Below are 22,010 nucleotides of genomic sequence, written 5' to 3' on the forward strand. Positions count from 1 at the left end.
CAATTCTCCCAGCAATGAGTGACAATATAGAGTAGCACCAACCAAGGAAGCTCACCCAAACCTTGGTGTTCAGGACATTTACTAGGTGATGATCATGTGGGCATGGAGTGCCCACCTGACTGACTTTAGTCACTTAGTCTCCCACCCCTCTAGTGGTCAGACTGTTACAGTGTGGCCTAAGATCCTCACCATAAATCACATTGTTGACAAATACTTGGCATGGCCCAAGGTCTTCAGGTAAACAAAGATACTCTTAGGCAGCATGATCACCACATGCCTTGAACTGAAAGAAACCAGGGTCACAAATGATTTTGTTGGCTTTCTACATGGAAAGAAAAGAAACCAAAAGTATTATTGTAGTGGATTGAATTACTAGCTCAATTCTTCACTGCTCCTTGCATATATACACCCATGGCCATATTTATGGTTCTTCCCAGTAAAGGCAAATTCGATGTCCCCACACATTCCTTAAGTTTGGGTGTGGCCATGTGACTTGGTTTGGCCAACAGAATCTGAGTGGAAGTGATAGCATGCTAGTCCTGAGTCCAGGCCTAAAGCCCATTGTGTCTCTGCCATCAGGATGAGAAGAATTTTTCCTGTGAGGCTTGCAAGACAAATACAGCAGACCTGGACCCAAACTGCAGCCTAGAGCCAAGCCCAGCTGAGCCCAGCCCAGATCAGCCAACCCTCAGACACATGACAAAAATAAGCACTTTTTTTGCTGTGGGCCACAGAGGTGTCGTAGCTGTTTGTTACAGAGCAATAGCTGATACAATTGCCAAATTAAAGTGAATACTCCCTGAAAAAGATAAGGTTTGAAATTTGGGGAGAGGATAAGAAAGAGACAAAGGGAGAGAGGAAAGGAGGAGCATCCACTCAGGAGAGTCCAGAGGCCTGAATGCTGATTGAACAGAGCACAAGCACAAAAGGGGTGGCCAAGGGAAAGGGCCTTCCAAGGTCTGCAGTATGGACTACAGGTGCCATGGTGGGTGCAGGAGATGAATGAGGAGAATCCAGCTATGCAGCTCCAGGCAAGGGAACATTGTTGGTCTGCCAGTCATTCAGTCATTCCTCAGCCAACTCTTAGTACCTAGCCCTGTACAAGGCATCAAGGATACCCTGGCCTCAGCTATGAAAAGGGCAGGACCCCTCTCAGGCCTAACAGCACAGACTCACAATCTAGGCAGAAAAGAAGCCAATGAGGAGAGATTCCATTGGCTTTCCAAGTCACCCTATACCCATTAAATGTCAACCAGGGCTCTTCTTCCTCTCCCTGACACCAGAGTCCCCTCCAGCCGCTGCCCTATCTCTCTCGTTTCCTCCTTAGAATCTCCCTGAAAAGGGGTCTAAGTATCCCCACACTGATGCCACTGCCCGTTCACCCATTATGGACTGAATTGTGTCCCCCCAAAATTTATATGTTGAAGTCCTATCTCCCAGTATACCTCAGAATATGACTGTATTTGAAGATAAGACCTTTAAATAAGTAACTAAGGTTAAAGAAGATATGGATGGGTCCTAATCCAACATGAGTGGTGTCCTTGTAAGGAGAGAGAGACAGCAGGGGCATGTGCAAACAGAGGAAATGCCATGTGAGGACACAGTGAGAAGGCAGCCATCTACAAGCCAAGGAGAGAGGCCTCAAGAGAAACCAAACCTGTTGACACCTTGATTTGGGGACTTCCAGATCTGTCAGAAAATAAATTTTTTTTTTTTTTTTGAGACAGAATCTCGCTCTGTCACCCAGGCTGGAGTGCAGTGGTGTGATCTCGGTTCACTGCAAACTCCGCCTCCCGGGTTCACACCATTCTCCTGCCTCAGCCTCCCTAGTAGCTGGGATTACAGGCACCCGCCACCACGCCCGGCTGATTTTTATTATTTTATTTTATTTTTATTTATTTTATTTATTTTATTTTATTTTATTTATTTTTGTATTTTTAGTAGAGATGGGGTTTCACCTTGTTAGCCAGGATGGTATCGATCTCCTGACCTCATGATCCGCCCCCCTCAGCCTCCCAAAGTGCTGGGATTACAGGCATGAGCCACTGCGCCTGGCCCAGAAAATAAACTTTAAACTATCGTTTAAGCCACCAAATCTGTGGTATTTTGTTATGGCAGTACTAGCAAACTAATACACCCTCCTCCCACCCATAATCAGAGGGCACTATCAGGCACCTGGGTCAGCCTTGCTCACCCCTTGGACACTGTAGTTCAACCCATCAACCCTATCATCTACACCAAACTTGTCCAACCCGCAGCCCACGGGCTGTATGTGGCCCAGGACAGCTTTGAATGCAGCCCAACACAAATTCATAAACTTTCTTAAAACATTATGAGATTTTTTTTTGTGATTTTTAATAAACTCATCCGCCATCGTTAGTATATTTTATGTGTGGCCCAAGACAATTCTTCTTCCAATGTGGCCTAGGGAAGCCAAAAGATTGAACACCCCGATACACCTTCAAAACAGATCCAGATCTGACCACTTGTCAACATCTCTACCACACCACCCTGTTTGACCACCCTGATCTGACCTACCTGCCTCAGGTGCCAGTACTCTCAAAGCAATTGCACCTTTGGTCTCCCTGACTCCAGTCTCATCTTGACAGTCTTCTCCTGCAGCAGCCAGAGAATTCCTATGAAGAGCTAAGTCACAGCACAGCCCTCCTCTGCTCAAAGGCCTCCCATAGCTCCCAGTTCTCTCAAGGTGGAAATCAAAGTCTGTATGTGAGCCAAGTGTGGTGGCTCACGCCTGTAATCCCAGCACTTTGACAGGCTGAGGCAGGAGGATTGCTTGAGGCCAGGAGTTCAAAAGCAGCCTAGGCAACATAGTGAGACATTGTCTCTACAAAAAATAAATAAACAAAGTCGTATGTGGCTCACAAGCCCTTCAAGATCTGCCCCCACAGGCCCGCCTTTTCTGTCCTTGTCCCCTCCCATCTCCTTCCCTTAATCCACCCCAGCCAGTCTTCCTCATCCATGCCTCCTCCTGACGTGGGCATTTGTGTTCCATCTACCTTGAACTTACTCTCCCTGAGTTCTTCCCTCTATTCAGGCCTCAGCTTAAATACCAACTTCTCAGAAAAATGACTTCTTTGTTTACCATCTGCCTCCCCACACAATAACATCACCTCCATAAAGGCAGGCCATGCTTATCAACATTGCAGTATCCAATCTGCAATGGTGCTGGCTGCCTATAGTGGGTGCTCAGTATTTATCTGTGGAAGGAAAAGAATATATGCTCATTCCAGCTGCTAGCAGTCTGCAGGGCAAAGTCTGAGAACAATAGGGGATGTGAGCACAGGCTGGGGCCAACAAACACCACCAGCACCACCAAGCAATCATATACGCCCTGCCTCAAAAAGGCCTCACCTGAACATAGGCTGGGCCACCAACCTCAGGCCCCAAGCCAGAGTCTCCTGCTCAATGTATCTTACACATACACACACAGAGAAGATACATTCTCACACACAGTCCAGGCATCGACTGAATCACACAATCACGCTACCATTCAGTCACCGTAACAACATCGCACACAGTCTAGGGCCTTTATACTGTGTCAGGTCCACCCCATTACCTCTAAGTATCTGTCTCAGTCACAATTACACCTGGTGCAGGCAAACACAGCTGCATGATTATCACATTTGACGATTAAATCACAGGTCACACACATGCAGAGTAAGCACACAGAACAACCCACAAACCTGGTCACAGAGTGATTCATGCAGACAGACACGCAGCTCAAATTCAGTAAAAAATGATACACATTTATAAAAATGATTACATGTGTTCACAGAGAGCCACACATAGCTACACTCAATACACACCCTGACATAGGCAACCACACCCCTCACCTCTCACAAAGGCACCTTCAGTACTCACACAGACACTCACACCCACAACCCCTCAGACAGGCACTCTCTCCCCTCACTCCTAACATGGGCACCCTCACCTCTCACCCAGGTACCCTTGTTACTGGTGGAGGGTGTCCAGGTTCTTGGCATCTTGAACAAATAATTGGACAAAACGCACAAAGAAAAGAATGAAGCAACAAAAGCAGAGATGTATTGAAAGTACACTCCACAGTATGGGAGCAGGCCCGAGCATAGGGGCTCAAGAGACCGGTTACAGAATTTTCTGGGGTTTAAATACCCTTTAGAGGTTTCCACTGGTTACTTGGCATATGCCCTATGTAAATGAAGAGGACGAAGTAAAGTTACAAAGTTATTTACTCCATGTACGCCCTGCATAAATGGAGAGGATATTTCCTACCATAGCTGAAGTTTCCATTTGATTTACTTCTAGGAAGTCCTTAGGTTCCCTGCCTCCAGACCCGATTTTCTTGCCTCACCCTTACCCCTCACCCCTCACACAAACACCCTCAGCCCTCCCAAAGCCACCCTCAGCCCTCACACAGGCACCCTCAGCTCTCACACAGGCACCATCACCCTCAGCCCTCAAACAGGCACCCTCAGCCCTCACACAGCCACCCTCACCCTCAGCCCTCATACAGGCACCCTTAGCTCTCACGCAGCACCATCACCCTCAGCCCTCACACAGCCACCCTCACCCTCAGCCCCACACAGTCACCCTCAGTTCTCACACAGGCACCCTCAGCCCTCACAGAGCCACCCTCAACCCTCAGCCCTCACAGAGCCACCCTCAACCCTCAGCCCTCACACAGGCACCCTCAGCCTCACACAGGCACCGTCAGCCCTCACACAGCCACCCTCACCCTCAGCTCTCACACAGGCACCCTCAGCCTCACACAGGCACCCTCAGCCTCACACAGGCACCCTCAGCCTCACACAGGCACCCTCAGCCCCACACAGGCACCCTCAGTTCTCACACAGGCACCCTCAGCCCTCACAGAGCCACCCTCAACCCTCAGCCCTCACACAGCCACCCTCACCCTCAGCCTCACACAGGCACCCTCAACCCTCAGCCTCACACAGGCACCCTCACCCTCAGCCCTCATACAGGCACCCTCAGCCTCACACAGGCACCGTCAGCCCTCACACAGCCACCCTCACCCTCAGCTCTCACACAGGCACCCTCAGCCTCACACAGGCACCCTCAGCCTCACACAGGCACCGTCAGCCCTCACACAGCCACCCTCACCCTCAGCTCTCACACAGGCACCGTCAGCCCTCACACAGGCACCGTCAGCCCTCACACAGCCACCCTCACCCTCAGCTCTCACACAGGCACCGTCAGCCCTCACACAGGCACCCTCAGCCTCACACAGGCACCCTCACCCTCACACAGGCACCCTCAACCCTCAGCCTCACACAGCCACCCTCACCCTCAGCCCTCATACAGGCACCCTTAGCTCTCATGCAGCACCATCACCCTCAGCCTCACACAGCCACCCTCAGCCCTCAGCCCCACACAGGCACCCTCAGCCCTCACAGAGCCACCCTCACCCTCAGCTCTCACACAGCCACCCTCACCCTCAGCCCCACACAGGCACCCTCAGCCCTCACACAGCCACCCTCACCCTCAGCCCCACACAGGCACCCTCAGCCCTCAGCCCTCAGCCCTCACACAGCCACCCTCACCCTCACCCTCACACAGCCACCCTCACCCTCACCCTCATACAGGCACCCTCAGCCTCACATAGGTACTCTCACCCTCAGCCTTCACATTTCCCTCAACTCCACGTCCCGCCTTTCGCGCATCGCCTGCTGCTCTCCCACTCAGCGCCACCTCAGTCCCACGAAGGCCGGGCTAGGATCCCGTGGCCTGCGTGCTGACCAACGTCAACTACAATTCCCAGCAGGCACCGCGCCTGTGTACACTTGAGCTTCCGGAGGACGCCGGGAATTGTAGTCCTGGCGGGCGTGGGCCCGTGAGGTGTGCTGAGAGCCGTAGTCCGGGTCGGCGGGCGCGCAAGTTGGCTAGTCTCTGCGGCCACCTCCGGAAGGGTCCGCCGACTGTGCTGGTGAGGTGGGTTTCAGGGGTGTTCTCCGTCCTGGTCCAGGCTGGAGAGGAGCACAGCAGGTCCAGAAGCCGCGAACCTCTGGGGTGGCCAGAGCAAGATGCGGGGTACCGCCCAGCGGATAGAGAGTGAGAGGCTGACTAGGGGCCGTGAGTAGACGGACTGCGAGTGCCGGACACACGCGCAGAGGATGTGACGGACTGACGGACCAGGTGTGGACGGACCGTGTGTGCACGGACTGACGGACCCGGTGTGGACGGACTCACAGACCGAATGTGGTGCGGACTGACACACTGAGTGCCGGACGGACCGACGGAGAATGTGTCGGACGGACCGACGGAGAATGTGTCGGACTGAAGGAGTGTGTGTCGGATGGACTGATTGACCGGGTGTGGGGCGGACAAAGTGTGGAGTGGGCGGACCGATAACAGATAAAATGTAGGACCAGTGGCCTGGGAGGGTGTGGGGCGGACCAGTTTATGTGTCTGATAGGCGGTTCTGTGTCTGACACCTCTTGGGTATGTGTATCTGACGGGTTAGAGTGTGTGATTCTGATAGGTTGAGTGTAACACTAACCATGGAGTGTGTGACTGACAGAGATGGTTGCCGTTTGAGACTTTCTAGGTGGGTTGTGAGATACTGTGAGAGGGTGAGCATGTGACGATGTTATTTCAAGTGTGACTGATATTCTTTGTGTGTCCTTGAGGTGGTGACTAAGATTATGAATGACTGTGATCAGAATCATAATGTGTAATGGAAATGCTGCGAGGGCCTGTGTTTATTTTTGAGACGAAGTCTTGCTCTGTTGCCCAGGCTGGAGCGCAGTGGTGCAATCTCGGCTCACTGCAACCTCCACCTCCCGGGTTCAAGCGATTATCCTGCCTCAGCCTCCCGAGTAGCTGGGATTACAGGCACCTGCCACCACACTTGGCTAATTTTTGTATTTTTGGTAGAGACGGGGTTTCACCATGTTGATCAGGCTGGTCCGGAACTCCTGACCTTAGGTGATCCACCTGCCTAGGCTTCCCAAAGTGCTGGGATTATAGGCATGAGCCACCATGCCTGGCCAGGCCTGTGTTTATTTGACTGATTATAGGTGACATTGAGATATTTCCTGTGTCTGGGTATTTTGAAGGCTATGGCTGACAGACTGTACCTGAGATAATATGTGTTAATATATGATTGACTGAGATTTTTATCAGGGAGACTAAAACTTGGGTGATCCACAAACAGTTTACCAAGCATATGAGAGAGGATTTGTGCTTTGCCATGTCTGCAGCTGAAACTGGGTGACTAGTGGTCATTCAGCTGGGCTTATGGATATGTCCCCCAGTGTTTGCTTACGTGTAGCAGGGGGCTATGGAATCCATACATCTACTGCATGTTTACTGTGCACCAGGCCTGTGCTGGACACTTATAATAAATCACCTCAGATAATCTCATAGCAACCCTCTGAGGTAGGTACCATTATCAGGCTTGGTATAAGCCATGTGTGAGAAATGAGAAGAATCACCCTCCTTGGTTGGTAAAGCAGCTGTGGATGGGGAACCTACACCTGATAGGAGTTGAGGTTGGCTGAGGAGGCTGAGGAAATTTCACATACATGTATTTCAGAGACTGTCATGAGGGATTTCTCCAGAACAGGTCTTCCAGGGGTGCAAAAGAGAACTTGGAAGCTGTTGCTGCATCTATTGTCATCCCTGCCACGCTTGCTCCTCCTTCCCCTCATGATTCCCTACATTTGTGGGTAACCATGCTCAGCCTTTCCTGGTCATTCCATTTGCTTAATGCCTGTTTATTGTGAACCGGTTATAGGGCAAGTCCTGTGTACTGTGTCTTCAGGACAGCCCAGCCTCTCTGAGGAAACAGTACAGAGCTAGCAAAGAGTTACCCAGGGCACTCTGGGAAGAGGACTTAGACTAGTACCAGGTATCTGGGATGACACCTGAAGAAAGTGGCAGCTAAGATGAGGCCTAGAGAGCCCAGAGGAATCAGTCAGAGAGGGATTTCAGAACTAAAGAACAGCAGGGGCAACAAGGGGTTTAGGAAGGCCACAAGAGACCCAAGAGAACTTTACAGTGCAGTGAAGGGGCTTAAACACAGCTTTACCAGAGGTCACCAGCTGTCACCAAAAGGTTTCAGGATTGGGGTCTTGTTTTAGAGTAACGTTCTCTTCTTCCTGTGCCCAAGGCCATTGCTCTTTCTCAGGCCTCCTGCATCTCTGTCCAGGGTGACTTCCTTGAGCAGAGACTCCAAGCACACTGAGTGTCCTGGCTGACATTGAAGGAAAGGAAAAAGAAGAACTCCAAATACTTAAAACTGTGGGAGTCGTGGATGGGAGAGGGAGAGGCTAAGTCTTTGAGTAAGGAGTAGTATGTGGCCAAAGCAAAGTGTTGAGGTCTCCTAGGAAAGGTTACACTTAATTTAGGGTATTCTTCCTGACTGTAAGAGAAAACAAGTTCACTGTGGGAAGTAGAGAATGTCAAGAAAAGTAATACAGTAGTCACCCCTTGTCTTCAGTTTTGGTGAGTATAGTACAATAAAATATTTTGAGAGAGAAAGACCACATTAATATAGCTTTTATTACAGTGTATTGTTATAATTGTTCTATTTTATTAGTCATTGTTGTTAATTTCTTACTATGCCTAACTTATGAGCTTTATCAAGGGTATATATGTATAAGAAAAAATACAGAATATATAAGGTTCAGTAATATCCATGGTTTCAGGCATCCACTGGAGGGTCTTGGAACACATCCCCTGCAGATAAGGGGGAACTACCATAGTATAAAATACCTTGGTAAGGATGTAGAGAAATTGGAACCCTCATCCACAGCTGGTGGGAATGCAAAATGGTATAGCCAATTTGCAAAACAGCCTGGCAGTTTCTTAAAAAGTTAAGCATTGGCTACACGCGGCCAGGCGCAGTGGCTCATGCCTGTAATCCCAGCAATTTGGGAGGCTGAGGTGGGCGGAACATGAGGTCAGGAGATCGAGACCATCGTGGCTAATACGGTGAAACCCCATCTCTACTAAAAATACAAAAAAAAAAAGCTGGGCGTGGTGGTGGGTGCCTGTAGTCCCAGCTACTCGGGAGGCTGAGGCAGGAGAATGGCATGAACCCAGGAGGCAGAGCTTGCAGTGAGCTGAGATTGCGCCACTGCACTCCAGCCTGGGCGACAAAGCAAGACTCCGTCTGAAAAAAAAATTTTTCAAAAAGAAAGTATTATCTCCCTCTGAATGTCGGTAGCACTCCCATCTAGAAATGGGGCTAGATTCTGAGAAGTAGAATTAATATTGAGGCAGAGAGCACAGTCATTTTAAAGCTCTTACAACATACTGCCAAATTATTTGCCAAAGATATTCTAATTGATTGCCCTCACCAATAGTACATGAAAATAGTTTTTTGCTGGCCCTGACCAGCATTCAGTGCTCACAGTTCTAGAATTTGGAAAGGCTTTGAGTGTGGAGGAAAGACCGCAGATAGCCTGAGCTCAAACACTAGCTTTGTTCCTACTGACCAGATGACTCTAGCAGCTGACTTTCCCCAACTTTGAAAATGGGAGTGGTAATACTGACTCACAGGGTGGTGCCAAGGCTTGAATGGGACAACAGATGCAAAAGGCTAGTGTGGCCTGGTAGCCGGTAGGTTCCCATTGACTGTCTGTTCCCATTTTCTTTTATTCCTGTTTCACACTATACCCATATCCATCATAATGATTATCTTATCATGTGTTGGTCACTGTCCTTCCATTGAGGTCATTGAGCACAGGACCCATGCCTTCCCCATATTTGCATTCCTAGTACAGTGCTGGGCACAGAGTAGGCACCTAATGGGGGTGTGTTGAACAAAAGTATTATTATTGATGTATGTGCCCAGCAATGCTGTAGACACTGGGGATAAAGCAAAGACCTAAACAAAAACCCCTGCCCTTAATGTGCTGACACTCCAACAGGGGCAAGTAAATAATAAACAAGTAATCACATAAGTGTATCACACATCAGGTGGTAAAGAGCAAATAAAGCAGTGTAGAAGCACAGAGACTTACTGATAAGATGTCTTTTGTGTAGAGGCCTGACTTAAATAAGGGAGAGAACACCCAACAATTACCAAATGCACTTTTTGTTGTTTTTTTTTTTGAGACAGAATCTCACTCTGTCGGCCAGGCTGGAGTGCAGTGGCACAATCTCTGCTCACTGCAACCTCCACCTCCCGTGTTCAAGCAATTCTCCTGCCTCAGCCTCCCAAGTAGCTGGGATTACAGGCCCCTGCCAACCACGCCTGGCTAGTTTTCGTATTTTTAGTAGAGATGGGGTTTCGCCATGCTGGCCAGGCTGGTCTCAAATTCCTGACCTTGTGATCCACCTGCCTCAGCCTCCCAAAGTGCTGGGATTGCAGGTGTGAGCCACCGCGTCCAGCTGACATTATTATTATTATTATTATTATTATTATTATTATTATTTTGAGATGGAGTCTCCGTTGCCAGGCTGGAGTGCAGTGGTGTGATCTCAGCTCACTGCAATCTCCGCCTCCCGGGTTCAAGAGATTCTCCTGCCTCAGCCTCCCAAGTGGCTGGGACTACAGGCACACGCCACCACGCCCAGCTAATTTTTTTGTATTTTTAGTAGAGACGGGGTTTAATCATGTTGGCCAGGATGGTCTCGATCTGTTGACCTCGTGATCGGCCCAGCTTGGCCTCCCAAAGTGTTGGGATTACAGGCATGAGCCACCGTGCCTGGCCAACATTATTTTTTTTAAAGCTTTATTTTTATTTTATTTTATTTTTTGAGATGGAGTTTCACTCTTTTTGCCCAGGCTGGAGTGCAATGGCACAATCTCGGCTCACTGCAACCTCCACCTTCCAGGTTAAAGGGATTCTTCTGCCTCAGCCACCCAAGTAGCTGGGATTACAGGCGTGCACCACCATGCCTGGCTGATTTTGTATTTTTAGTAGAGATGGGGTTTCTCCATGTTGGTCAGGCTGGTCTTGAACTCCTGACCTCGTGATCTACTCGCCTCGGTCTCCCAGAGTGCTGGGATTACAGGCGTGAGCCACCGAGCCTGGCCCCAAGAACATTTTTATCATCCCCAAAAGAAATTCCCAAACCCATTAGCAAGCACTCTCATTTTTGTCTCTCTTCAGCCTCTGACAAACACTAATATGCTTTCTTTTTTTTTTTTTTTTTTTTGAGACAGAGACTACCTCTGTCACCAAGGCTGGAGTGCAGTGGTGCACTCTCGGCTCACTGCAACCTCCGCCTCCCAGGTTCAAGAGATTCTCCTGCCTCAGCCTCCCGAGTAGTTGGGATTACAGGTGCCTGCCACCACACCCAGCTAATTTTTGTATTTTTTAGTAGAGACGGGGTTTCACTGTGTTGGCCAGGCTGGTCTTGAACTCCTGACCTCAGGTGATCCACCCACCTCAGCCTCCCAAAGTGCAGGAATCACAGGTGTGAGCCACTGCGCCCTGCCGTTTCTTTCTTCTTTTACTTAGCATCATGTTTTCAAGGTTCATCCATGTTGTAGCATTAATCAGTACTTCATTTCTATTTATGGTGAATAGTGTTCCATTGTATGTATATACAGCATTTTATCCATTCATCAGGTGATGGACATTTGGATTGTTTCTCCTTTTTTGCTGTTATGAGTAATGCTGTTATGCACATTTGCGTATGTTTTGTGAGGACATGTTCTCATTTCTCTTGGGTCTATACGTAGAAGTAGAATTGCTAGGTCATGGGGTAACTCTGCTTAAGCTTCTGAGGAACTCCCAGACTGTATTTCCCACAGTGGCTATCCCATCTTATATTCCCAGCAGCAGCATATGAGGATTACAGTTTCTCCATATCCTTGCCTACACATGTTATCTGATTATAGGCATCCCAGCAGGTGTGAAGTGCTATCTCATTGTGGTTTTCATTTGCAATTCCCTGGTAGCTAGTGATGTTAAACATCTTTTCATGTATTTATTGCCCATTTGTATATCTTCCTTGGAGAAATGTCTAGTCACATTGTTTGCTCATTTTTAAATTGTATTATTCATCTTTTTACTATGGAGTTGTTCTAGATACAGGTCCCTTATCAGATAATATGATTTGCAAATATTTTCTCCCACTCTGTGGGCTGCTTTTTCACTCTCTTGATGTGGTCCTTCAAATCACAAAAGCTTTTAATTTTGATGAAGTCCAGTTTATTTATTTTTTCTTTTGTTACTTATGCTTTTGGTGTCATAGCTAAGAAGGCTTTGCATTATTTTCAAGTATTCATGGAACATTAACCAAAATTAACCATACACTGGGTCACAAACCAAGTTTCAGCAAATTTTAAATGATCTAAATCCATCGTAGCATGTTTTCTGACCACAACAGACTTAATCTAGACATCAGTAATAAAAAGACAACTAGAAAACCCCCAGTTGTTTGGCAATGAAGCAGGAGAGTTTTAAATAACCAATGGGACTGGGCGCGGTGACTCATGCTTGTAATCCCAGCACTCTGCGGGGCCGAGGCAGGCAGATCGCTTGAGGTCAGGAGTTCGAGACCAGCCCCGCCAACATGGCGAAACCCCGTCTCCACTAAAAATACAAAAATTAGTCTCACATGGTGGTGCACACCTGTACTTCCAGCTACTTGGGAGGCTGAGGCAGGAAGATTGCTTGAACCCGGGAGGCGGCGTTGCAGTGAGCCGAGATAGTGCCACTGCCCGCCAGCCTGGGCGACAGAGGGAGACGCCATCTCAAAAAAATAAAATAAATTTTAAAAAATAATTAATGAGTAAGGTAGAAATTGTAACAGAAATTAGAAAATATTTTAACTAAATGATAATGAAGATACAACATATCAAACTTGTGATGTACAGCTAAAGCTGTGTTTAGAGAGAAATTTATAGCCTTAAATATGTGCATTAGAAAAGAGGAAAGGCGAAAGTCAATTATGTATCAGTCTCAAACACTACAAAATAATTAGCAAATAAAATGAGAGAATGACCATGTGGATACCTGGGGAATGTGAGACAGAGGGAGAAAGACTTGGCTCTGTGGGGGAGGAGCACTCCTTAAACAGGCTGGCTGTAGGTTTGCCTGGGTTTATAGCTTAGCTCTCTGTTAACCCTTCACTAGCTGAGAGACTTTGGGCAAATCTTTTCCTCCTGTGTGTCTGTTTTTCCATCCATAAAATAGGTAGAAAGTCCCACCTCCTGAGTTTGTTGTGAGTTGTTTTTGTTTTTTTTTTTTTTGTTTTTTTTTTTTGAGACAGAGTCTTGCTCTGTCGCCCAGGCTGGAGTGCAGTGGCGCGATCTCGGCTCACTGCAAGCACCGCCTCCCGGGTTCATGCCATTCTCCTGCCTCAGCCTCCTGAGTAGCTGGAACCACAGGTGCCCGCCACCACGCCTGGCTAATTTTTTTTGTATTTTTAGTAGAGACGGGGTTTCACCGTGTTAGCCAGGATGGTGTTTGTTGTAAGTTTTAAATGAGTCTACATGCAAGCAGTACTAGCTTAGAACAGTGCTCAGCACCAAGTGGGTGCTGTCCTAATTATTAGGATTGTCTATGTCTTTGTGACAGTCTTTCACATCTCACAGGCCACAAGCCTGTGTTTTCCCTGCTCTGTAGGCATGAGGCAGGGCCCAGGTTCCATGTGATGCTGAAGCGCTGACATTCCTGCAGGCCCAGTTCCAAGGCTCCGGCATCCTGTGTCTCACTGAGCACTGCTGCCCGATGGCCATCCCCAAGCACTCCCTGAGCCCAGTGCCGTGGGAAGAGGACAGCTTCCTTCAAGTGAAGGTGGAGGAGGAAGAGGAAGCCAGCCTCTCCCAGGGCGGAGAATCCAGCCGTGACCACGTTGCTTACCCTGAGGCTGCACGCCTGCGCTTCCGGCACTTCCGCTATGAGGAGGCATCTGGTCCACACCAGGCCCTGGCCCACCTCCGAGCGCTGTGCTGTCAGTGGCTGCAGCCCGAGGCGCGCTCCAAGGAGCAGATACTGGAGCTGCTGGTGCTGGAGCAGTTCCTGGGTGCACTGCCCCCAGAGATCCAAGCCTGGGTGGGAGCCCAGAGTCCCCAGAGCGGAGAGGAAGCCGCTGTGCTGGTGGAGGATCTGACTCAGGTGCTGGACAAGAGAGGTAAAGGGGCGCTGTGGGCAGCTTCACGGCACACCAGGGGTACACCCTGGACAGGAACATGGGAGCACAGGGCTCTGGTTTGGGGTTACTCATGCACCCATTCTCACATTTGCACTTTACCGTAACTCTCACACACTGTTGTAGACAGGTGTGTTTTGGTTGCAGGTGACCAAAAACGAGCTGAAATGGGCTGAAGCAAAGAAGGGTAAGGAGGCAGCAGATACGGCTATATCCAGAAGATCTGTTGACAGCATCAGAACTCTCTTCTTCGTCTCTTGTTCTGTTTCTCAGTTGGTTTTTTCTGTGTTAGCTTCATTCTTATTTTAGGTTCTCTTTCCAAAGGGGTTAAAGATAGCCAGGAACCCCAGGCTTATATCTTACCAATGTAGAAACCCCAGGGTAATAACAATAAGAGGTCCCTGGTCTGAGCCCCCACTGGCCTGGTTGGGATCTTAGGTTTGTGTTTGGCCAACCAAATCCCAGGGACTAACAGTGAGCAACTGGCTGTTTCTCAGAGGAAATCAGACGAGGGCCTGGGTGCTTGGGGTGGCTGTTGGGGGAAACGGAAATACCAGATGTCCCTGTGCACCTTCTCTATGCCCACCCTGGGCTGGCCTCCAGGATTTGGGTGAGTCAGACCTGCCCCAGGCTCAGCTGGGCACTGTTACTCAGAGAGACCCACACAAACATCCCAACCCAGGGAGGTCCAGTGGGATGCAGGGAAGACCCAGCCTTGGGACAGTGCAGAGCAGGGAGTGGTGGCTTGTCTCAGATGGGCTTGGCCTGGCCTATTGGCAACAGATAGGAGGTGGGCGTACCACACACTGGGAGGAAACGTGCAGTGCACAGGAGGAATGTGGAGTCTGGATACAGCTGAATCATCAAGGCTCAGTAGATCCAACCGCTGCTTCTCTTCCTGGCCATGTGACTCCCTTGTGCCTCAGTTTACTCATGGGTAAAATGGGTATTGTAATAAAAACGCCCACCTTAGTGGTGTTGAGAGATACAAGGCAATACCCGTGCAGCACCTGAAATGGTGCCTGGCATAGGTTAAATAAATGGTAACTGCAACTGTTAGGATAATTTGTTCAGCTCTGGGAGAAACAGGCCTCTCTGGAACAGAGGTTGGTCTATGCCCAAGCAGATGTCACAGAGACAGGGAGGGGAAGGAGGGAGTGGCCCCATCCTCCCACAGGGTTGGCCAAAGCTCAGAGAAAGGGCAAAATGCAGAGGGAATGGTGAGGTCAAAGGCCTGGCAGTGTGATTTGCACTGGTGTATTCTGGTAAAAGCAGGTGGTGTGATGTTTCTGGAATACAGGAAGGAAGGGGGAGGCAGGGCCAAGCAGATGGCTGGGGGAGCAGGGGAGACTGCCTGTGGACCTGGAGGAGAAGATTCTGGAGCTGAAATCCCAACTGGGCCACTAGCTAACTGTGAGCCTGTACCAGTTACTCAATACCTTCCCTCAGCTGGATTTCAGTTTCCCCATCTGCAACAGAATCACAGCAATACCTCCTTCTGAGAGCAGGTCGAAGCTGAAATGAGGCAATGGAAGTCACCCACTGTGCTTGGGGCCCAGCACATGACAAGAGCCTGATAATGGTTAGTGGCCCTGGAAGGCCAGCGGCACAGCGTCCATGGCTTACAGATGGGGAGACTGAGTCCCAGATGAGGGCAGGACTGCTTAAGGTGGTAGAGCTGGGGTTTGAGTCCAGTTTCTGCACTGCTGAGCCCCACTGTGGACTTGAGCAGTGGGTATTCCACCTGTCTCTGCCTCCTCCCTGGAATCCATCCAGTAGATGTGCCAGATTATGTGTCCTTTGCACCCACACAGGGCAGGTCAGTGCGAGCATTCCTCTACCTCATGCACACTCTGATCTCCAACAGCACCTCCGCCACACTCTGCCTTCATAGTACTTTATAATGTAGGGGCTTGAGAGGCCAGGTGGGTACCTCACGTACTCACCCCCAGCAGCCATATTCTACCTGGGGTTCTACTTGCAGAAATTTTCACCATCATGGGCTTCTGGATTGATTCCCTCATTCAGCCAGAATTCACTGAGCACCTGTGGACACATCCAGGCCTAGAGGCAAGGTGTTGAGTGTGAGGGACAGAACTGCAACCTCACAGAGATCAGAGCCTGCAGGGGTGCATGTGCTCAGGGTCCTGAAGAGGACAGACCCTCCCTTTCTCTCTGTCTTTCAGATCAGTTCCACATCAGGGTTTCTCCTCTTGACTCTTGAGCCAAAATTGGGAGCCTTGAAAGATGGAGAGTTTGGTGGGAGGAGGAGAAATCAGAACCCATGATGTAGTTTTGGATGGTGTGGGAGGACAGCCCTGCACCCTTTGTCATCCAAGACACCAAATGAGAAACTTCCCCTTGGAACTGGGGCCAGATGTTAGGAACGGGCCACATTTCCCCTTACAAAGTGTGACCGGGGCCCTCAGCAGAGTAGGGGAGGCTTGGTGTGGTAGGAGGAGTGACACTGTGGTTCGGACTGTTTCAGGATGGGATCCAGGAGCCGAGCCCACAGAGGCAAGCTGCAAGCAGAGTGACCTGGGAGAGTCAGAGCCATCAAATGTGGTCACTGAGACCCTCATGGGAGGTGTTTCCCTTGGACCCGCCTTTGTGAAGGCATGTGAACCTGAGGGCAGCTCAGAGAGGTCTGGATTATCAGGGGAGATCTGGACAAAGTCTATCACCCAGCAGATCCATTTCAAGAAAACTTCAGGGCCTTACAAGGATGTCCCCACAGACCAGTGTGGCCGTGAATCTGGTGCCTCAAGGAACAGTTCTAGTGCGTGGCCAAACCTCACCTCCCAAGAGAAGGCTCCTTCAGAAGACAAATTTGATCTGGTGGATGCTTATGGGACAGAGCCTCCATACACCTACTCAGGGAAGAGGTCCTCCAAGTGTCACGAGTGTAGGAAGATGTTCCAGAGTGCTTCGGCGCTCGAGGCACACCAGAAGACCCATTCTCGGAAGACACCATATGCCTGCAGCGAGTGTGGGAAAGCCTTCAGCCGGAGCACTCACCTCGCCCAGCACCAGGTTGTCCACACAGGGGCGAAGCCCCATGAGTGTAAGGAATGTGGGAAGGCCTTCAGCCGAGTCACCCACCTGACTCAGCACCAAAGGATTCATACTGGAGAGAAACCCTACAAATGTGGAGAATGTGGTAAAACCTTCAGCCGCAGCACTCACCTCACCCAGCACCAGCGGGTGCACACAGGGGAGCGGCCCTACGAGTGTGACGAGTGCGGGAAGGCCTTCAGCCAGAGCACGCACCTGACTCAGCACCAGCGCATCCACACAGGGGAGAAGCCCTACAAGTGTGACGCGTGTGGCAGAGCCTTCAGCGACTGCTCAGCCCTGATCCGACATCTGAGAATCCATTCTGGAGAGAAGCCATATCAGTGTAAGGTTTGTCCGAAGGCCTTTGCGCAGAGCTCCTCCCTCATTGAGCACCAGAGGATCCACACAGGAGAGAAGCCTTATAAGTGCAGCGACTGTGGGAAGGCCTTCAGCCGTAGCTCAGCCCTGATGGTTCACTTGCGGATCCACATCACGGTACTGCAGTGACCTGATGGTTCACTTACGGATCCACATCACGGTACTGCAATGATCGGAAATCGCCCCTCGGGGCATAGCACAGCGTCTTCTTGGAGGCTCAACATCTGAGAGAAACCCTGAGTTCCTAAAGAGCCACAAACAGCATGGGTGGTTGATGAGTTGTCAAAATGATAGGTGCCTGAGGGCAGACTCGGGCTGTCTAGGAACAACTCTGCATTTGAGGAACCCTGATGAGCACAAGGTGATTCAGGCCAGCTGGAGAAGCTTCCAGAAGGGCCCTGCACTGCTACCCTCTATTTCCCACTCAGGGCTGTCCCAGAGAGAAGGCAGCTGAGCTGAGGATTTAGACTGATTCTGAGGGCCAGGGCAAATGAAGGCACATGTCTCTCAGAACTCAGCGTCCCAAGATGCTCTGGGCAGACAGACTATATAGCTTGTTCTCATGTGGTTCTTCTTGCCTGCTTTTCTGCTGCTTAACCCAGAAGGGACACCTGCCATGCCCACCTCTGTGCCTTGGCACCTACTATTTCCACTCCAGCCTATTTTGTGCCTAACTGCAAGGCTGACTTTTGAGACTGCCTCTTCCATGATGCCTTTTCCACACTCTGCCTCTCTCATGGTTTCCTGTCGTAATCAGTGGTGCTGCTTGACACCTGCCCAACATGTTCCTGTCTCTCCTTTTCCTTCCACATCCCACCAGTCACCAGCGCTATTGTTTTAACCTAAAGCTTATCTCTAATTCACCTCCTTTTCCACCACTGCTACCTTATGTGAGCCCTCATTGCCTCTTGCCTGGATTATAGCCGAGGTCTCCTTCCTGACCCCTTCTTGCCTTTATTCTCTTCCCCTGTATCACTCTCCAGGGGACTCTTGATATTACTTAGATCTGACTGTATCACTCCAAGGTGGAAAGCTCTCCAACCCATCTCCTTCTACAGCACAGCTTCCTGAACAGGGTATAAGCATGCTGAGATGCAAGCTGCTCTGGGCCCCGAGCAACCTCTCCAGTTATCCTCATATGCGTGTATGAATATCGTCATTTTTCTGTGCATGCAGTGATGTGAAAATGGCCTCATCTCATACCATGGCTCCACCTTCCATACACCAGCCACACGGAACTACTGTGGTTCCCGAAGGAGCCATACATTTTCCCACTTATGTGCCTTTGTACCTGTGCCTGGAACCCTCCTCTCCTTTTTCTTTTTTTTTTTTTTTTTTTGAGACAGAGTCTTGCTCTGTCACCCAGGCTGGAGTGCAGTGGCGCGATCTCGGCTTACTGCAAGCTCTGCCTCCCGGATTCACGCCATTCTCCTGCGTCAGCCTCCCGAGTAGCTGGGACTACAGGCACCTGCCACCACGCCCAGTTAATTTTTTTTTTTTTTTTTTTTTGTATTTTTAGTAGAGATGGGGTTTCACCGTGTTAGCCAGGATGGTCTTGATCTCCTGACCTCACGATCCACCCGCCTCGGCCTCCCAAAGTGTTGGGATTACAGGCGTGAGCCACCGCGCCTGGCGCTCCTTTTTCATCTAAGGTGTTTCAAATGTCACCCAAAGAAGCCTCCCTGCTCTCCAGGAGCAGACTTCAGCTTGCCCTCTCTGCTTCCAGAGCACCTCCTAGATACCTCTCTTACAAATCCTACCACCTTGTTATACTTATTTGCTCCTTGTAGAGCTTATAGTCAGCGTTTTCCAAGGATACTATAAGCTCCTGATAGCAGGGGCCATGTCTTACTCTCAGTATCTACAACACACAAGACTCAGTAGGCCTTGACTGATGTCTCTTACATGAATGTGACTGGTGCCCCCAGGAGGCAGTCACCATGCTGTCTCTGCCCCACATTGTCCTTATGTATGTTTACATGGATGTCTCCCCAGCCGCTTGAACCCTGGAGAGCAAGAACAATCTGATTTTCCTGGGGGCCAGCACCCAGATAAGCCTGGCATGCAGTGGCCTCAATAAAATGTGACTGTATTGAGTCTTTTTTCTAGGGCCCCAGATCCCCTGGTGTCACGGACTTAGTCTTTGCCAGCATTCTGTCCATGTGTTCTCTGGTCTTCTCTCACAATGCTGCATCCCTGTCCCATTTTTAGGGTCCATGTCTATCACTGGATGCTGCAGCTTCTGTTCATTACTGTTAGGGTATCATTCTTCATGCCTCTGTTTCTGTGATGGTCTCATCATATGTGAACCATTGGACCTGGCGTATTGTGTACTAGTCACCGTCACCATCTCTCCGTATGTATCTCCCTGTATTTCGGGCCCATTCCCTCTATGTCAAGAGTAAACAGAGGCACAAAGACTGATGAGAAAGGTTCATAACATGAAGGTAAGACTCAGGGAGACAGAGACTTTGTGGAAGTATCTCTGAGGGAGTCCCAGACACAGGCAGAGAGGGCCACATATCGTGTGGCAGAGGTTGAGAGACAGACAGGGATGACAGGCTTAGGGGAAAACTCAGAGAGGAGAGATGCACATTCCCAGTGAAATGATTGCACAGGCTTCCAGCAGGCTGGAGGGAACAGAAAAGGCATGGGCCTGAATTCAGGCTGCAGAGCCTGACTCCTCCCTGTGGCTACTTTTGGGACCTAAGATAAGTGACTTTCCTGAACCTCCATGACCTCCTCATATGTAAACCAGGGACAGGACCCACCTTGTATAGTGCCTGACCCAAAGCCTGGCCCTGCACACTGTCTCACTCACAGCAATCATCAGCACCTCTCTTTGCCTCCTACTTGCTCAGTCTCTGTCACAAGAACTGGATCTACATCCCCTTGATGCTCTGAGCATCTTCACCCATTTGGTCGTTGAGATGTGTCTGTCCATGTCTGTCTAAAAGGGGAGGAGATGAGGGAGAAAAAAGGGAATCTACTCAGAGCCTGTGTGTGCTGCCCAGTGTACCAAATAATTTATATACATCTCAATCCTCACACAACCATCCCTGTTTTATAGAGGAGGAAGTGGCTTAGAGAATGTAACTGACCAAAGTCACACTGCCAGAAACTGGAAGCACTAGGATTTCACAGCACATCCAAATATGTCAGCAATTTCAATAAACATGACTGTACTCAACAAACCAAGTATAAAGACAAATTCTAACAGATTCAATTTCTTTTTGGACCAGCCATATGTTCTTTAGAAAAGATACACCTAAAACAAGGATATGGGAAGTTGAGGGCAAAGGGACAGAAAAGGATATACAAGGTAGGCATGAAACTGAAGAAAGCTGATGGAGCTGTATTAATTGTGCAAAACAGACATTAAGGTATAAAAGCATTTTAAGAATCACAGGGTCACTATGTTTTCATAAAAGAAACAATCTATTAGGAAGATGTAATAGTTCAAAACCAGGCACATAATATGAGTCTTGTAGAACAGAATCACAGTGAGAAACTGACGAAACCTTAAGTGTACTTCGAAGTGCTAACACGTTCTTTATGATAGAAAAAATATTTGAAGAGGCCGGGTGCGGTGGCTCACGCCTGTAATCCCAGCACTTTGGGAGGCCAAGGCAGGCAGATCACGAGGTCAGGAGTTTGAGACCAGCCTGACCAGCGTGGTGACACCCCGTCTCTACTAAAAATACAAAAAATTAGCTGGGCGCGGTGGCTCACACCTGTAATCCCAGCACTTTGGGAAGCCGAGGTGGGCGGATCACGAGGTCAGGAAATCGAGACCATCCTGGCTAACACGGTGAAACCCCGTCTCCACTAAAAGTACAAAAAATTAGCTGGGCGTGGTGGCGGGGGCCTGTAGTCCCAGCTACTCGGGAGGCTGAGGCAGGAGAATGGCGTGAACCCGGGAGGCAGAGGTTGCAGTGAGCCAAGATCGTGCCATTGCACTCCAGCCTGGGCAACAGAGCGAGACTCTGTCTCAAAAAAAAAAAAAGAAAATTAGCCGGGCATGGTGGCACATGCCTGTAAATCCAGCTAATCAGGAGGCTGAGGCAGGAGAATTGCTTGAACCCGAAAGGCAGAGGTTGCAGTGAGCCAAGATTGGGTGACTACACTCCAGCCTCGATAACAGAGTGAGACTCCATCTCAAAAAAAAAAAAAAAAAGGCTGGGCACAGTGGCTCACACCTGTAATCCCAGCACTTTGGGACGCTGAGGTGGGTGGATCACCTGAGTTCACGAGTTTGCGACCAGCCAGGCCAACATGGTGAAACCCCGTGTCTACTAAAAATACAAAAAATTAGCCGGGCGTGGTGGCGGGCGCCTGTAATCCCAGCTACTCAGGAGGCTGAGGCAGGAGAATTGCTTGAACCTAGGAGGCAGAGGTTGCAGTGAGCTGAGATTGCACCATTGCACTCCAGTCTGGGCAATAAGAGCAAAACTCCATTTCAAAAACAAACAAACAAACAAAAAAAACGACTCAACCCA

The 22,010-nt window shown here is 49.5% G+C and overlaps 1 protein-coding gene and 1 long non-coding RNA gene across 8 annotated transcripts in view; one reads left to right on the top strand and one right to left on the bottom strand.

The window, feature by feature from the left end:
* LOC134738863 (uncharacterized) overlaps positions 1–5,863 on the bottom strand; it is a 13,684-nt gene extending 7,821 nt beyond the window's left edge. The window contains exon 1 of the long non-coding RNA XR_010125036.1: positions 5,634–5,863. This is a non-coding gene — a long non-coding RNA (uncharacterized LOC134738863). The remainder of the gene's footprint in view (positions 1–5,633) is intronic.
* Positions 5,829–20,705, top strand: ZSCAN22 (zinc finger and SCAN domain containing 22). 7 transcript variants are annotated; one of them, XM_063658613.1, is made up of 3 exons: positions 5,829–6,069; positions 13,605–14,058; positions 16,565–20,705. In XM_063658613.1, exons 2-3 carry the CDS (start codon positions 13,656–13,658, stop codon positions 17,638–17,640), a joined length of 1,479 nt encoding a protein of 492 aa, XP_063514683.1. In that variant the 5' UTR covers positions 5,829–6,069; positions 13,605–13,655; the 3' UTR covers positions 17,641–20,705. The 7 variants fall into 7 exon arrangements, with proteins under 7 accessions (XP_063514683.1, XP_054320946.1, XP_063514684.1 ...); XM_054464971.2 differs by having other exon boundaries at positions 5,829–5,949; XM_063658614.1 differs by having other exon boundaries at positions 5,844–5,949; positions 13,520–14,058.
* The last annotated feature ends 1,305 nt before the right edge of the window (positions 20,706–22,010 follow it).

Source organism: Pongo pygmaeus, chromosome 20 (genome assembly GCF_028885625.2).
Source record: "Pongo pygmaeus isolate AG05252 chromosome 20, NHGRI_mPonPyg2-v2.0_pri, whole genome shotgun sequence".
Taxonomy (NCBI): Eukaryota; Metazoa; Chordata; class Mammalia; order Primates; family Hominidae; genus Pongo; species Pongo pygmaeus.

What these genes read in the sequence shown, in the direction of transcription:
- ZSCAN22 (XM_063658613.1), top strand. Translation starts at nt 13,656, where the DNA reads ATGGCCATCCCCAAGCACTCCCTGAGCCCAGTGCCGTGGGAAGAGGAC. An exon ending in TCAGGTGCTGGACAAGAGAG is followed by an intron (nt 14,059 to 16,564) that starts GTAAAGGGGCGC and finishes GGACTGTTTCAG; the next exon opens with GATGGGATCCAGGAGCCGAG.